Below are 18,187 nucleotides of genomic sequence, written 5' to 3' on the forward strand. Positions count from 1 at the left end.
AATTCCTTCTAAGTCCCAAATATCACTCCATGACCAAGTGTTACAACCCGTGCAACCATTCACGAGCCACCCTATCGGCCTGTGAAATCCTATTATAGGCTTAAAAAAATTCCAACTTTGAAGACTTTGAATGCCTTGTACGGACCATAGGACCTTGTATAGTCTGTACTTGCCCTTGTTTAAACTTGTATGAGCACACTCTTTTGCACTTTTATTTTCAACTGAACTTTTAATTTCGGAGGTGCTACAAAAGGCTCATTCATATAATTATTTATTCACTCAAATGAAATGAATGAACAATTTTTTTAATCAATACCATTAGCACTATATATCAGTCGGTTCAGCTAAGTTTTGAAGTTTATCGATTTGACTTATCGATAATCAGTTTGTAGATATTCTAAACCATTGAGATATTTTCATTAGTGCGGTTATCAATTTATCAATTAAGTGTGACATAAACAACAATCTTTGAGAAATTGCATATGAGTTGAGAAATTGCACTTGCTAAGACCATCTCCAACCTCACTCTATTTTACTCTCCATTCTCTATATTTGGAGAGTAAAATAGAGAATGAGCTTTCCAACCACTCTCAAGTTCACTCCTTATTCTCTATATATATAGAGTTGACTCTTAGTTTTCCATATACTCTATATTTCACTTTTTAATTATTTTATTATTATTTTAATTATTTTGTAATTAATATATTATTTTTCATATAAGACTAAGAATTGAATCTCTAATATTCGTAATTCTTTTTAAATGTAGTATAATATTTTTAGAAATATATATTATTTAATATACACTACTTTCATTTCGAATTAATAATATATCAATTTTTTAATTTTTTTTGTCTATTTTATATAATTTGATATTATTATTAATTTTCACTATTAAGAATGCACAACTTTAAATGGTCTACAGTTATTCATACTATTCGTAATCCACGTTCTCAAAAGAAGGAATATTTCACGATGAACCAAGAATCAAGCCAAAAAGATGTTGAACGTACAATAGGAGGTTAGCAATCAAGTTTTCCAGTTATTGTGGGACAATCACATTTTTGGAGAAAGGTAGTGTTAAATAATATAATGACTACATGTATTATATTTCACAACATGACAATCGAGGATGAATTTAAACTTAATGCACTAATTCAAGATGTCGTAGAGACTCCAACTGTAACGACAAAAATGGTGGTAGATGAAAAGTTTGGATTTGAACAATTTTTAGCTAGATATAAAAAAATTAAGGACAAAAAACTCATTTTGAACTCCATAATGTGTTAATAAAACATTTATGGAAGCAACATAATAATCTTGAAAGTTGGGTATTTATGTAATGTTTATGTAATTATATTTCATTAGTGATTTTACTTTTATTTGAATTTTTTATTAATTTATATATTATATAATATTTGCCTCAATTTAATGTTATTTACAAATTTAGAATAAAATAAAATTTTATATTAAAAATTTGAAAAAATTAAAAATTTGTAACAAATGAAAATTATATAAAAGTGATTATTTGGAAGAAAGAAAGAAGAAATTATGAAATAAGAAAATAAGAATTAAATAGAACTAATATAATATTGAGGAGAAAGAAGAAAATTATTTTCTAGAGAATAAAATAGAAAATTGAATTGGAGTTGTATGAAAAAATAGAAAACGAGTATGATGCAATCAAAAGTAAGTCATTTCTCAAAATTGAATAATATATTAATATATATTTTTTTAAAAAATAATTTAATTAATGACATAATCGAATCATAAGAAAAATAATTTTGCAACAAAATTAATTGTAGTAAGCAAATAATGAAATAATTTTTTTAATTGAAATATATAAAGCAAGTGAACCATATTTAAGCTTTCTCCTTAAATTAATACTTGTTTTTACCAAAAAAAAGAAAAAACAAAATGAAATTCTGAGTGTTCCTTTTTCTTTTTCCATCTGTGCAGTGGTCATGACGAGACGAAAATGCCGCCACGCCCCTTATACAGATGATTCTCGCCGCCGTTTTGCACCACCGGAAGCCCAACCCCAACCCCATCTCCAACTCCAACTCCGTATTCACCCGTCAGACTTAATTGATGATCGGGAAGTTGCTCAGCAACGCGAGATTGAAAAATTGCTCCAGGAAAACCGCAGCCTAGCGGGCGCACACGTCTCTCTTAACCAGGAGCTCTCCGCCATCCAGCACGAGCTCCGTCTTCTCTCTTCCACAGCCGCAACCGTCAAGACCGAAAGGGATGCTGAAGTCCGTGAGGTTTACGACGAGGCACGGAAGAAGGAGTCTGATGTTTGTATACTCGATGAGCTTAGAGTAGATTTGGCTCGGGTTAGGAGTGATATTCAGAACCTAGTTGACGACCGTAAAGAGCTCACTGCCAAATTGCAGAACATGGAGGAAGATCTCGTCAAAGTTGGTTCCGAGTTACAGCAGTTTCCCGTAATCAAGGCCGAAATGGAGTCCATGCGTAAGGAAGTTCAACGAGGAAGGTAACCCACTACTCCCTATTCCAGTGTATGCTTTTACGGCAAATCAATGGCACTTGCTGCAACATGAGTTTACTTGACTGAGGATGATTTCAATAACAATAATTTAAGTATCTTTGATAGCAAAACAAAAAAACAAGTAGTTGTGTTTTATGCAATTGCTAGCAATATCTAAACTAAAAAGTAGCTAGGTAAGAAAAAGATACAAGGATGTAAATTTTGAAGATAATATGGATGCAAAAACGGATCTTTATTTAATGAGATATGCTGCTATATAGTCATTTATCATTTGTTTCTTTTGAGATGACCAATCATCATCAAAAATTTTCGTGTTGTATTCCTTTTCTATGAACATGTTCGTACAAACTTTTTGTGGTTTTATAAGACTATCCCCACTACACTTCCTGATCTCATCTTATCTGTGTGAAATGAGATAATAAGTTATAAGAAAGACAAAAACAATAAGAATGGATTACAAGGGTGGGACCTAGTAGTCAATGGAGTGGTTGAGAATCCTAAGGTCTCAGGTTCAAAACAGAAGCGACAAAAAACACTAGGGGATTCTTCTCATTTGTCCTACCTTTCGTGGATAGAGTAACCTGGTACATGTTGCTGATGGGAGGGAGGTGACAGGTAACCCATGAAACTAATCGAGGTGTACAAAAGCTAGTCCAGGTACCACGGTCATTAAAAAAATTAAGATCAAGATAATCATCAGGGATTTTGAAATGCACCTTAAGTCGGAGCTTTTCGCCTTCCCTATGGTATGCGTTGAATTTTCTTTGGCTTAGAACACTTCAGTTCTACTTGTAGAGTTGTAGTTGACCTCGTTGTGATAAACTGATTGTAATTTTCCGTCTCATTCAAAAAAAAAAAGAAGATAAGCATGGATTATTCTTTTGATTGTCATTGATACGAATCACAAACCCTTGACCTAGTGAAACACTAAATCATTTAGTGAGTGTTTGGATTGACTTATTTTTAGTGGATTTTGACTTTTAAGCTATTTTTTAAGTTTTGGAAGTGTGTAGGTAACTTAAGAAGTGCTTTTAAGCACCTTTTAAGGCTGAAAAAGTACCAAAAAAAGCCAACAGTCAAAAGTTGTGTGTCTCCAACTTATGACTTTAGCTTTGGACTTATAAGTCACTTTAAAAAAGCCCATCCAGACAACCCCCTTAATCTACCACTGATCTCAAGGAAGACTCGTAATCATTCTTTATTTTTAAAGAGATATATTTCAAGCCTGGTTTTACTAATGGAAACAAGACCCATGTGAAAGTGGATTCTTAATACCAAATAGATTAGCAACAGTAGATGCAAGGTTTAAATCAGTGAAAAACAACTTGACATCATAATAATTATGGTTTATCATGATATAAGAAGCCTAATCCCTCTCTTAGTACATCTCAGATACATGCGAAGAGATTCTAGAAAAGATTTACTGATTTTAGAAAAGAAAAGGAAGACAACACATGCCTTTGCAATCAATGATGAAATATGGACAATTGGAGATCTTTGTTTGCTGTTGAAGTCATAGTTATATCCAAATTGAAATGTAACCTACTCAAACTCAAAAGAATATCAGTTCACCTTCTCCAATATTAGGTAACCCTACTTTAGCTCAGATGTGGTTGAAGGTCCTCCACGTTTGTTTATTAATGAGCAAAACTTCTTGTTCCCTTTTTAGTATATGAAGGATATCACTTTAAATTCTTCAATGTCATGTGTTAACCCTACTTTAGTTCAGATGCTGTTAAAGGTTCATTATGTTTGTTAAATATCTATCCATTTGGGAAGTAGGAGGAGAACCATGAGGTCTCCGGTTTAGATCTATGTGGTGGCAAAAAACACTAGTTGATTCTTCCCATATGTACCTCTGCCTGTGCTGGTGGGAAGGAGCAGGTACTCTGTGAAACTGTCGATGTGCGTGCAACCTGGCTGCACACCACTATCATAAAAAAATAATTGTGGCGATCATGCGTCAAGGTCACATTTCTATGATGTCAATGGACATTGCTATGGAAAGCCACATTACAGATATAGTAGCTTTGCTGTGACATGAGCCCCTTTGTAGTTCATATTGCCATTTTGGTCATTTCTGCATCACATGCGTGCATTTGTTCTTGTATTGTTGTTTCTCAAGCTCGCATACTCTTGGTGATATTTAGAGATTTTTTTCTGCTGTGTACATGAACAGGGCTGCTATCGACTATGAAAAAAAGATGCACACCAGCAACCTTGAATATAGTCAAGCAATGGAGAAACATAAGATTACTCTGGCTTCTGAAATTGAGAAACTACATGCTGAGCTTGCAAATGCAGAGAAGAGGGCAAGGGCAGCAGCAGCTGCAGCGGCTCCAAGTAATTTAAATCACCAGATTTCTGCAGCAACTCCGAGTAATTCAAATCACTTGTTTGCTGCTCCTTTAGAGTTTATCGTTATTATCTAGTTATCTACTTCATAGAACACTCAGCTAATTAAGATAGAAATTGTGATTTATCTTTGCAGATTTTACATATTCTGCCAATTATGGAAATCCTGAAACAGGATATGGAGAGAATCTGTACCCTGCGCCTTATGCTGTACATCAGGTTTGTAATTACATCTCTCTTTCATTCTAAAATGGTTTTAGCTTCTAGTGAGTTTTGATTTAATAGTTTCTGTAACATTTTGCATGAAGAAATTTAAAAAGAAATTCTATTAGTGTGGCAGCAATGAGATGTAATGCTGCATGGGATCTTAAGTATTTGTCGTCTGCCTGTTGTTTCTTCAATGCTTTAGAAAATTCAGATTCCTCTCCGCCATGTAAGTTTCCTCTGTCCGTTGCCTGTCAATGAGCTTAATCAGCATAGGCAGTATAGGTGAATTTCCTACTTGTTCTACGTGCACTTAAAAAATTGTATGCTTCTTCCATCCAGATTCAATAATTTTCTTTGTAGTATGTCCATTACTGTGTTCTGTTGGATGTCAGGACAATGATAATATCTTTTATGCTTCTTGATACATGAAGGTGTTTTAAGTCAATATGGTCATGTTAAAGATAATTTCTGGGGAATACTGGAAAAATATTTTTTGTTCTAATACCATTAACGCATTTTTGAGAATAATTTCTCTTCATAATAAAGCAACAACTCTCAAGGATTTTTTTTTCCATATTGCTTACTTGGTGAAGATTGTTTCCATGGTCACTTTGTCTTCTTCTCCATTTTCTTCACTTGACTAGTTTACATCTGGAATTAGACCATCCTTTCTCCAAAAAAAGAAAAATTGGAAATAGATCATCATAATTGATTTTACGTGAGAAAGATTTTCATATATGTATTGATTCTGTGATAGTTGCTCTGGAAAAAAAAAGATGGCATTGCCTGTTCAAATCATACCCAGGGACTTCTATGCTTGTAGTGACACTAGCTTGTGAACACGTGTATTTAGTTTTAGTAAGTACAAACTTTTCAATGTGACTGAAATAATATTTGAACTTGTGCATGGGATACAAAACATTTAATGATAACAAAATATAAGCTCCAAATGATGAAAAAGGAATTAAGGATCCTATTAAAGCAACATTGCAGTTTAACTAACCGAAAAAAAGAATTTATTATTTATTTATTTAGGTTGGTAAGATTTGTATTTGTACCACTTTTGATGAAGTTCAAGTACGTGACCTAATATTTCTTTACTGATGTTGTATGGATAGCTTATTATAATGTCTTTGTTGCTCTGTGATGTGACTAATACATCTGTTGTGATATTAGTATCCTCTTGGAAGTATACAACTACTGTTACTAAAATGTGGGTGTCATTTGTAGAAATAATAATAAGAAATTTGCTTTGGGAATTCTCTCAAATTAATTGTACTATTACAACTAATAATAACATGTTAGGTTGAATATTTCTAAAATTTGTCTACACAAGAATATCGAGTCGTATGAATATAGTTCTGGAGATAACAGTTGCATATTGTTCTTCGAGTTATAGTGACAAACTTGAAGGACCAATTATTAGAAAGAAAATCCAAAAAGGAACATTTCAATTTCAATATTTAAGGCATTGTCTATACATAGTTTGATCTTTCATTAAAATCTTCAAGGTTCATAAAGATCCATAAAATGGATGTTGGTTCTCTTCATATCCATCCATGACGAATACATATAACATAATACATTAGAAGCACTTCATTTTAAAAAGGAACTACTTGGCATCCAAGGGTGTGGCCTAGGTGACTCTTTCCATCTGTTGTAGCCTTGGTGGACTATGTTATTTGGTACCTATTGTTGGTAGGAGGTGACAGGTATCCTGTGGATTTAGTCAAGGTGTGCGAAAGCTGGTCAGGACACCAAGGTCATCAAAAAAGAAGAAAGGGAACTACTTGCTTCTTTTCAGGTTGTTTGGATCTCTCTTTGTATTAGTATCCCTCCCAAAAAAGAATGATTCATTCCTAGATGTCTCCTCAATGGAAAGCTCTTACAACCATACACATTATGATATGTTTAACACCAACACGTTTTGAGAGTTTTTGCATAGTTATGACATATTTCAAAGACAAGTTTCAAAAGTTTTATTTCTTTATTAAACTTTATTTCAAGTCAGATTATGAAAACAAAGTGAAACAACGAGGGTATTAAATTCAAGTCCACCATTGGTGTCTGAAGTGTCCCAGTACCAACCTAAACTTACAATGAGTGTATATCTTTTTGTACACCAATAATCGGATGACATCGGTCAACTATCAAAACATATTAGCAATAAGATGTAAACGTGCAATTTTTATTCCAAAGAAAGCGATCAAAACAGATGCTAGTTAGCCAACTTGTAGTACCATTTCACAATAGCACTTTTACAATCTTCAGAGTTATAGTTATAGTTTATCTGGATTGCTTCTCAAAAATATCAATATTAGTTGGGACAAGAGTCACATTTGATCTAGTGTTAAACATGGTTCAATATGAAAAAAGTATCATTTCAGAGGATTAAGATTAAAATTTTAATATTAAAACAACTATTATAATCATTCTCAAATATAATTTTTGAAAAGTGATCGAAGAAGAATAGTTTGTACATGGATTTTCCATGAATAGATCGGCTGATTTTTCGCAAGTATCCATTGGGGAGTAGAGAAGTCATCGAAGTGACATTATGGATTCTTCACTATAATGTCAAACGGGTATATATACACTAATACAAGCTAACACGTACATTGTACGTTAATATAAGAACAATAAATTCAGCTCTAAGAAAAAGTTAATGTTGGGATTACCGTTACTAAAAGCAACTTTCTAAAATTTAATGCATACTATGAATGTGAGGTAGGAATTAACCCTATTTCTTAAACTGTATGTTTACATATTTACAAATATACAATCGAAGTAGTGCTTACTCGAAGGGCAAAAAAATTCAACATTTGAAGGACAATTTGGTCTTTGAACTTTTTACCATAAGGCGTCTTACTTATATATGTAATGTGCTGAGAAAAAATTACTTGTTTTGAAAAGAAAAAAATATTAAAACAAAATCTTGAAATCAAATAATGCAATGCGGAAAAAAGAAACAAAACCCTAAAACTAAGAACAATAATAAAAGATATAAAAGGGTGTCAAGTAATTGATTGAATAATAAAACAAATAGCAAAAAAGCTCCCAGGCACATTCGCGATAACCCTAAATTGAGGTCCCTACTGAGCCCAATCTCTCCCCTCTCCGGTTGACTTCCACCACTGGAGTCGCCATCTAAAACCCACCTTTTTTCATCTCAACCTAATTGTTTCATGGACAACATAATCATCTTCTACCTTGGAGTCCACCGGAGCTGCCATCTAAACCCACCTTTTCTCAACTCAACCTACTTGTTTTATGGACAACATAATCATCTCCCGCCTAGGGGGAAAATCTTATGATATCATCTAAACCCAAATAAGGTATTTGGTATGATTGGATCGGAAGTGGAAGATACCACATGAGTAAGTTGATACTCAGCAAGGGAGCCATGTCTTGGATATGCCAAAAGCTGAAGGAGGCATTGTAGAATAGAGGAAAAACCTTCAAGTCTTGGAAATGCAGAGATAACACAACCAACATTTTCTTAACGCAAAAGTTCAATCGACCAGAAAGAAAGAAATGGAAGATGTTTTAAAGATAGATTCAATTTCATCCACAAAGTTAAATGGAATTGTATAGTATCTCTACTTTTTTGGTGTAAACAACTTTGTATAGATGATATAAGACCAGATTATAGATTTGAGAGGAAATCTGTAATTGTTCCTTTTTGGATGTAGCCAGCATACCCATAATGCCGAAGAATTCAACCTTACCAGTTTCAAAAAGAAAAAGATTCGTCTTAGTGATTACTGTTAAAGGAAATGACATGACAAAGAGTGAACAAAACACATGCAATGAGGGATGAAATGTTCTAGTTGCTAAAATAGAAAAAATTTCATTGATAGAAATCGTACAACATTAATCACAAACAAGCAACATAAACTCCTTAATCAAATTAGAGAGGAGAATAGTTAACAAAGAGATGCTTTTCAAGAACAAATGGACTTAAGAGACACAGAGGAAAAAGGCATGCTGGAAAGATGCTTGGTGGGGAGTTTCACAGGGGCTGAAGACACTCCAACTCCTAACGACATCAAAAGATGGCTTCAACAAATTCGGAATGGAGTCTAGGTAGCTAAAGTATACGGCATGTATGAATTCAAATCCTTTTCGAATTTTGTCTGAGAAAGGTGGCAAAAAATCTTTTGATGCGGAACTAGAAGAGGCAAAACATACAGTTGATGCTATAACGGTGGTCGCCAACTGTTGGAACCTTACATAGTAGCTCAAACCTTAACTGGATCTAGATTCGAGTGGTTAGTCTTCCGCTGCATTTTTGGTCAAACTTTACCTTTAGGGAAATGGGGGATAGATGTGGTGGATGGCTGTAAACAGAAGAAAAGAGGGGGCTAATAAAACCACCTTTGATGGGCCAGGATTCGTGTGAAGGGACTGCGAGAGAAGATTTCGGTATCCATTGATATCGGAGATGGACATCTGATGTCCCTCCCAATCTGGTCGGAGCTACCAGCAACTGATCGGAAATTGACAACCTACTGGCAACTAGAGAAAGTACAAAACAACACTTACGAAGTGAGAAAACGGTGACTCTCTCGAGGAGAGGAGAGGTACAATCTACTCTGCCTCAAGATTATGTTGGATGTGGACCTTCAATGGAACATCACATCTGAATATCTTCACAAGGGAGAGATTTACACTTGCATGGAACTGGAGAGTACATTTTATGGCAATATAAAGGATCAAGCATAATTCCAAAATAGAACTGGAAAATTCTCATGACAACTCAATGCCTTTGATTGCAAGTGATGAGGTAGACACCACAATGGAGATTCTGGACACACAATTGTTGTATTTTGATGAACGAGTCCAATGTAATCGGACTCAAGTGTATGGAGTGAGAGGTTGAGGCCAGATCAATAGAATGGGTGCAAATCAATCTCATCAAACTCAACAAAGAATTTGGAGTACTACTTAATGGTTGTCAGATGCTCACTTTTAAACTATCTGGGATCAACCAAGGCTTGACTTGGTATCTTACTGTTGTATATCTAGAGTGTGACATAAATAGAAGAGAAGAATTGTGGTGAGAGGAATATGTGAAGGGCCCTAATTGATCTGTGGGGACTTTAATGTACCTAGATTTCCCTTTAAAATGACAAACGATAATATAATAACCAGAGCCATGGATGATTTCAACCAACACATAAATGATCTTGAATTACTGGATCCTCCTTTTCTCAAAGGTGTTATACATGAAAGAGAGGTTAAAATCACAGTTGTGCCACAAGAATAGGTAGATCTTATTCTCTTCCAAGTGAGATGAGAGTTTCTCCATAATTATCCAAAGTGTTCTCCCACAACTTGGCTCGAACCATTACTCCATCCTAGTATCCGTTGGAGATTGGAAACGTAGGAAATTATATTTCAAATTTGAAAATTGGTGGCTTAAGGAGGAAGGATTCGTTGACAAGGTGAAAGAATGGTGGAGCAGCTTTAATGCAACAGACAGACCTGATTTTTAATTGGCTTCTAAGCTTAGTCATTTGAAAGTAAAGAATGGAGCAAAGCCAACAAGAACAATTGGAAGGTTAGGGAAGATCTGATTCTATCACAAGTCAGGAATTGGAATCCATTCAAGATCTCAAACTTTTGACAGATGACGAACAATTGCAGAAAGTTTAGTTGACTATGGAGTTTAAAGAGGTTTCCAGAATTGGGGAAATTGCTTGGAGACATAGATCCATGATACAATGGATCAAAAACGGTGACAAAACACGAAGTATTTCCTCAAAATGGTCAATGCTCATAGAAGATTCAACATTATTGAAATCCTCAATGTCGAAGGGGCTGAAGTTACTAATCATGAAGAAATAAAAAATTCCACAGTGAGATTTTTTAAGTTATGCAATAGAAAAGGGGGGGGGGGGGCTTGCGCTTGAATTGAAGTAGCGCCTTTGGAATATGAGTAGGGCTCCTAAGTGGCGCGTTCGTGGAGGCGAACCGAAGGAAGAGCAAAAGGAAGGTTGGGTCCTTGTGGGGCGCGACCATCCAGCCTCGAATAGGCTTTTATCAGGAACTCTACAAGGCGTCTGCGAATTCGACATTGGATTTCACACTCCAAGGGAATACCAGGATCTCACTAAAGAGCAGATGTGGCTGGAAAAACAATTTGAAGAGGATGAAATATTAGAGGGGCTTAAACAGTGTGCCATTGACAAGGCTTCAAACCCTGATAGATTCTCAATGCCATTCTTCATTGCTATATGGGAAATGTTGAAGTCGGATATACTACTTACCTTACGAATTTACATTCGCAACAGGTTTAGAAGAGCTTCAATGCCACATTTGTAGTTCTTATCCCAAAGAAGATGGGTACAACCAAGTTTAGAGACTTCAGACCATCTCTAGAATGTTCAAGATCATTGCAGAAGTACTAGTTGAAAGGTTGAAGACATTATGGATGCAACTTTGGTGGCAAGTGAGTGTGTAGATACCAGTTTGAGAGGCTCAAAACCAGGGGTAGTGTGCAAATTAGACATTGAAAAGGCGTTCGACGACATCAATTGGAAGTTCTTACTCAGCATCCCAGGCAAATGGGTTTTGGAAGAATATGGCTGAATTGGTATAAGTTTTTGCATTAAAACCACCAGTTTTTCAATTTTGGTAAATGGAGAACCCGTATATTTTTAGCCAAAAGAAGGGTTGAGACAGATGGGACCCCTCATCCCCTCATTTCCTCAAGTACTCAAAGTGCTAGATAAATTGATAAGAAACTTCCTATGGCATGGAAAAAAGGAGCGGAAAGGTTACAATCTAGTGAAATGGAACACAAAGCAAAATAGTAAGGAGCATGGGGGTTAGAAACCTAAAGCTACAAAACAACAACCTACTCAATAAATGGTTGTGGAGATATGCTGAAGAGAGTTCAGCCTTGTGGAAGAATGTAATACAGCAGAAGTACGGACAAATTGGGCAACTGATGAGTCCACTAACACCTATGGAGTTAGACTATGGAGGACAATCAAGTCCCTCAGGACCAACCTGGGCGAGAATTTACTTTCCAAGTTGGTGATGGCCAAAAAAATCTTCTTCTAAAGTACTCAAAGTCCTAGATAAATTGATAAGAAACTTCCTATGGCATGGCAAAAAGGAGCAGAAAGGTTACAATCTAGTGAAATGGAACATAAAGCAAAAGAGTAAGGAGCATGGAAATAGAAACCTAAAGCTACAAAACAACAACCTACTCAATAAATGGTTGTGGAGATATGCGGAAGAGAGTTCAGCCTTGTGGAAGAATGTAATACAGCAGAAGTACGGATAAAATGGGCAACTGATGAGTCCATTAACACGTATGGAGTTGAACTACGGAGGACAATCAAGTCCCTCAGGACCAACCTGGGTGAGAACATTACTTTCCAAGTTGGCGATCGCCAAAAAAATCTTCTTCTGGAGGTATAGTTGGGATGGTCAAGGCCCTTTGCAATACGCTTTCCCAGCCTCTTCAACATCAGTGCCAACCAAAATAACACAATAGAGAACATCTGGACAACTTAAGGATGGAACCTAATTTTGAGAAGGGTTTTGAATGATTGGGAGGTCGAAAGAGTTGCTTCTCTACTTGGAAAAATAGGAACCTTCACAGGGACTACCAATGGACCTAACATCATCAAGTGGAGGCACAATACTTATGGCAAATTTTCAGTCAACAGAGTCTATAAAATGGGCCTTCTAGAGATGACAGAAAGAGATAGAGGACCTTGGAAAGCTACTTGGAGAAGCATGGCACCTACTAGGCATAATAGCAAAGGAATTTCATTTAGATTCCACATGCTCTCTTTGTATGGAACCCGTTGAAATAAACAACCAACTCTTCCTCCACTGCAAGGTAACTTCTTAAGTTTGATCCCTATACATTAAAATGCCACAATACACTACTGATCTATTGAGCTGCTGGATTTGAAGAGAAGGGAGCAAACACCAATAAAAAAATGTTGGAAAACTGTCCCAGCTTGCATATAGTGGACCATATGGAAGGAAAGGAATGAGAGAATTTTCAAAGGAAGATCAACTCCATTTAGAAGATCAAAGGGAAATGCATATCTACTTTATGTTTTTGGTGTAAAGAGCAATATATAGTAAATAAAATATAGATTGTGGGTTTCCTAGGCTTATTGTAATTAGCTATCTATGTAGGCAAACTTTTGGAGGTGGGCAGCATATCCTTAATGCTAAGAATACTTCTTAGCAATTTCAAAAAAAAAAAAAGATAGAAAAAAGTGATAGATTGACACAATATTGAATTGATTGGTCTATAATGCTTTATGATAGCTAAAACCCCCAATTGGTAGAACCAAATAAGCATCTAATCTCTTAGATAAGCCCTAGTAGGAAGAATTTCTCATGCAAGCAATCTCTCTGGATAACCTTCAAGAGGAATCATTCCTCAAGAAAGCAATCCTTCAACAACAAAGGCCATAGCTAGGGGTATCAAAATGAGCTCAAAGATAGGTAGACGGCTCAACCCGTCCAGAATTTTATGGGTTGGGTTCAAGATAATTTGAATCATATTCCATCTCAAACCATTTTAAAATAGTTTCCAATTGCGCCCAATTTAATCTTCAATTGATTCTCTTTTCGAAATTCCAAGTGACATAATTCCTCTCTCAGAAGCTAAAGTTGAATGATTCAATGCGTCTTAATACTCTTTTTTTGCATTATTATATTGAATGTTTCTATATTGAAGGTTTGAATTACTATCTATGTGATATCTTTTAGGATCTATCAATTTGTAACTTTTTTGTAATCTTTTTGAGTTGAAATTGAGATTGTGGTTATAAAACTTAAATAAGAAAATGTAAAAATTGTTGAGATTAAGCGGGTCAAGATCCAACCCATTTTTAGCCGTTTGAGCCCAAAGTCAATTTTGGCCTGTCCCTATTCTATTTTAACCCATTTTAATGTCTGCAATTTCATCCCAACTCGTCCATTAGACACCCCTAGCCATAGCTCCACTATCTCAAGAGTATTTCTCTTCAAATTAAAAATGTTCAATTCTAAATGAGCTTTTCTCTACTATTTATAGTTTTAGGTTAACAATTTTTATATGGATATCCAAAATTAGCATTCCAAATATCGCAAAAATAACGCAAATGCACAGTCAAGCCTGACGGGCGGTCCGTAGATGGAATATGCAGTCCACATGTTGCTTAGTCGTTTGATTAGCATCTCCCGAATCTTGATGGATGGTCTGAGGTACGGGGTATGTGCATTCTGCGGCCCGTATGTGGCTTCGTGTGCTGTAGCTTCTGAGGATAGAGTCTTGACACTACAACTTTGGACATTAAAGTGTGGGCATAAGTCTGATGTATGGGCCTGCATGATGATTATGCGTCCCATGTCTTCTGTTCCATCCGCATCTAACTTATAGTCAAGATACGGTCCATATGTTGATCATGATGATCTTATATGGACCCGCATGTTGAAACTGAGCCCCTACGCTCTCGTGATGTGGAATCCCTCGATGGCATTAAAATTTGTTCACATGCCTCCATCTTCCGGAGCAACCCTTGTAGATCTTGGAGATAAATAGCAGGTGCGATGCAAGTACACATACCTATAGGCTTAAGTCATCTACGACCCCCTAAAGTTGTCTTCATCATTCATTTAGACAGCTCAACTATGGCTTGTACCTATTGAACACCTAAATTATTCAAAACACGTGTCCATTAAGCTTAAAATGCTCATATGGCAAAATAAGTGCATCTCACTGCATGGACGCGCGTGAACAGGTCTAAATTTTTATTTTTTTTTATTTTTTATTAATAATAATCTTCTACCTTTTTTTCCTTATAATGACACTTGGCATTGCATTAATCAAAATAACTAAAAAAAGTTTTTTGCATTATAATATCCAAAAAGAAAACAGACCCACCCACCCCCCTTTCCTGTAAGGTATACCAGCAGTTGTCTTCTTCTTTAGCCCATTTTCATTGTTGTAAACTCTGTGTTGGTTTTTTATTTTTTGTTTTTTTCCCTCTTCATAAAAAAAACTGAATCTGCTAAGTGTTAAATCGAGCTTGCAAGAATGAAAAAAATAATCGGACATCAGAGTTTAAAGGCAACTCCCGCTCATTTCTATTTTCGACTTCGGTCAGCAAACATCACCACACATTAAGTTGTAACATAATATCTAAAAATTTGATATAATTCTTTGAAATCCTCACGATTTCTCTTAGTAATCAATTTTAAATTAATTTATTAAAGTTAATTTATTTTTCAAAAAAACCACAATATTCACTCAATTAATTTATAATAATGGGTGACAACTAGAAGAAGAAAGCACATATAACTCAATGGCTGGGGAGTTGATTTGTTTCTTTCTTTCTTTTTCATTGTCGTAGGAGATGTCGACCGACATTAGGGGAGGAAGAAGAAAGATGGGTGGTTCCTGTGGGGGGAGGAATGGTTTTTTCTTTTCTTTTTAAATTATTTTTTGTAAAAAAATTAAAGGTTGGAACTAACAAAAAAATTCAATAAATTGGGTCCATGTGTCATGTAATGGAGTAGTATTGGTTATTTTTCAAGACAATGTGCGTGAACTATACACAATATTTTATAAGCTTTATTATCATTTTGTGTTCAATAAGTACATATCCATTAATATTATAGTGTTTACTAGGTACTTGTCATAGTTGAGGTGTCTAAGTGAATTAGGCGGACAACTTGAGGGGGCCGCAGATGACTTAAGCCCATACCTATATGAGAGAATTTCCAGTTCATAATCCAATCTAAATCTTCTTTGTCACAACATAAAGCCTACAAACAGAATTTATTGCAACAGATAAAACCTATAATCAAAAAATACAATCTAGAAAAACAAAGCACAAATATTCCCAAAAACAAAGAAGTAATTATCATGTAGATAATTCAAGGAATATATGTAAAAGCATGTTAATATTAACAACACACCACAAAAAGTTTCATCAAATATATCTAGAATCAAAAAATACAATCCAGAAAAACAAAGCACAAATATTCCCAAAAACAAAGAAGTAATTATCATGTAGATAATTCAAGGAATATCTGTAAAAGCATGTTAATATTAACAACAAACCACAAAAAGTTTCATCAAATAAATCTAGAAAATAAGTATCAATACAGAAATTACATGATTATTGTTATTGTAGTTTTGGTACCCAAATAAAGGCTCATTCAAACCATTTTCGATTTACCAATGTTACCATGCCGGAGTCTTCTCCTCTATGCTGTTTAGGACATGAGTATATATTCTTTATTGTTTTTTTGATGGAGTATATATTCTTTAATGTTCTTGAACGACTTTTCATTTGCTGTGATCTTTGACATACTTTCACAGGAAAATAAATGGTTTTTATTAAAAGTTGGTCATTTCAAGTGTCGAAAGGTTTCCAATGCTTCTATTTCATTATTTTATTTTTGTCATATTTATAAATGTAACATTTACATTTTTGCACAAAAGAATAATGTTTTCATGAAGGGTAATATAGCCGTTCAACTTTTGAGGGCTATTTTAGTCTTTGAAGTCGCTTTCCGATATGTAGAATAGTATGGATATAGATAGATAGATGCTTGGCTTTGGGCCTCAGGAGAAGCAAAATCTTGTACTTTTGTAGGGATTTTCCTATTTAAAATGCGCTTTTAAACTGAAGTATTATTTAGTTGGTTCCCACTTGTTTGACTTTTGATCTATGATACTTTCCCTGTTAACCTACAAAGAAGACATAAAGTAGTATGAGATGCTAGTAGGCATTATTCAAACTTTAAATTAGGTATAATACAACTGTCTGTATTTGTAATGTTTCAGGTTCAGGGTAGTGCTGATGCAAATACCCAATATGTTGGTGGACATCACTAGTTGGTTGTTTGAAAGTGTGCTGGATGACAAGCATCGTACTTAGGGATGTTTTACTTCATGAGAAAAGTGGTGGTTTTTGGAAACATTTGTCTCAGAATTCAGATAATAACTGTTTCTACATGTCTCTTTGACCTGGGTTTAGTCGTTTGAATTTATTAGTTGATTGGATAGCATTAACTAACTAGATAAAAATGTGGCTGTACATTTATGAACTTCTAGAGGAATAATGGGCAGGTAAGACCTCATCAAGGAAACACATCACCATCTTAAACAATCACTAAAACTTGCCTTCCCATCTTAAACAAAATTACCTTGCAAAATGAACATGGCACAAAAATCTTTCCTTTAATTTTCTACAACATTATGGAATACTTTTGCATCTACATCTACGTGATTAAACCACTAAGGTTGTGCCCTCACTATCAAATACACAATTCTTCGATTTTCTTGCAATTATAGATATAACATGGTTTATGCACTCGCCCACCTCCAAAACCATCACTCAATCTTTCCTAACTGTTTAATTCATTTATCTCGACATAATGTTGATAAAAACAACTAATTATTCCATGTATCTATCCTAAGCTATTCTATCTCTGAGTTCATCTACTCTTTTACCAAATCTTTATTCTCTTTCTCAAGCAAAATCAAGATATCATGGTGCATGCTAATGTTAACCAATGAGTGAGAACGATAGAAAATTTCATATCTTAAATCATGCAACACACAAAAGCTTATAAATCGTCAATCCTCAGAAACCTAAGAATGTTGTATCCGCACGAGCATTAAAAAGGATATAACTACTCATGATGGAAGATAAACAACAAAAATAATAATTCTGTGAAAGATGAAATAAATAATGATGTTATTATTTTTCACGAGACTTGTAAACTAGAGAGAGAAATACTCAAATTGAAAACTTCAAATATTTAAAGCTCTTTTGTAATACTCTATACGTCACGTGGTGAAGAATTTGTGCAAATCGTGAGAACGAGAATAAAAATGAATGTTTGTTTTAAGAATTATATGTTGAGGTATTTAAGGGGTCGTTTGATAGAGTGTATAAGAACAATGCAAAATAGGGTGTATTAGTAATACTTGCATTACTAGTGCTTGCATTAGTTATGTCTGAATTATTTCTTATACATTGTTTGGTTTGATGTATTAGAAAAAAGAAATCTTTCATAATTTCTATTTAAAAGTGTGTGTTTACAAAAATACCCTTTACACTTTATTTTTTTATA

The 18,187-nt window shown here is 34.8% G+C and overlaps 1 protein-coding gene across 5 annotated transcripts; it reads left to right on the plus strand.

The window, feature by feature from the left end:
• Nucleotides 1-1,843: 1,843 nt before the first annotated feature.
• Nucleotides 1,844-17,226, plus strand: LOC101253223 (protein FLX-like 1). 5 transcript variants are annotated; one of them, XR_743155.4, is made up of 5 exons: nucleotides 1,844-2,497; nucleotides 4,692-4,891; nucleotides 5,004-5,086; nucleotides 5,200-5,300; nucleotides 16,893-17,226. XR_743155.4 is itself a non-coding variant. In XM_004246971.5 (4 exons), the coding sequence occupies exons 1-4, from the start codon at nucleotides 1,962-1,964 to the stop codon at nucleotides 16,941-16,943; spliced, it is 870 nt and encodes a 289-aa protein (XP_004247019.1). In that variant the 5' UTR covers nucleotides 1,844-1,961; the 3' UTR covers nucleotides 16,944-17,226. The 5 variants fall into 5 exon arrangements, 2 of the variants coding, with proteins under 2 accessions (XP_004247019.1, XP_025888548.1); XR_011211415.1 differs by having other exon boundaries at nucleotides 5,208-5,300; XR_002028610.3 differs by lacking the exon at nucleotides 5,200-5,300 and adding an exon at nucleotides 6,777-6,878.
• The last annotated feature ends 961 nt before the right edge of the window (nucleotides 17,227-18,187 follow it).

This window comes from Solanum lycopersicum, chromosome 9 (assembly GCF_036512215.1).
Source record: "Solanum lycopersicum chromosome 9, SLM_r2.1".
In the NCBI taxonomy this organism is placed as follows: Eukaryota; Viridiplantae; Streptophyta; class Magnoliopsida; order Solanales; family Solanaceae; genus Solanum; species Solanum lycopersicum.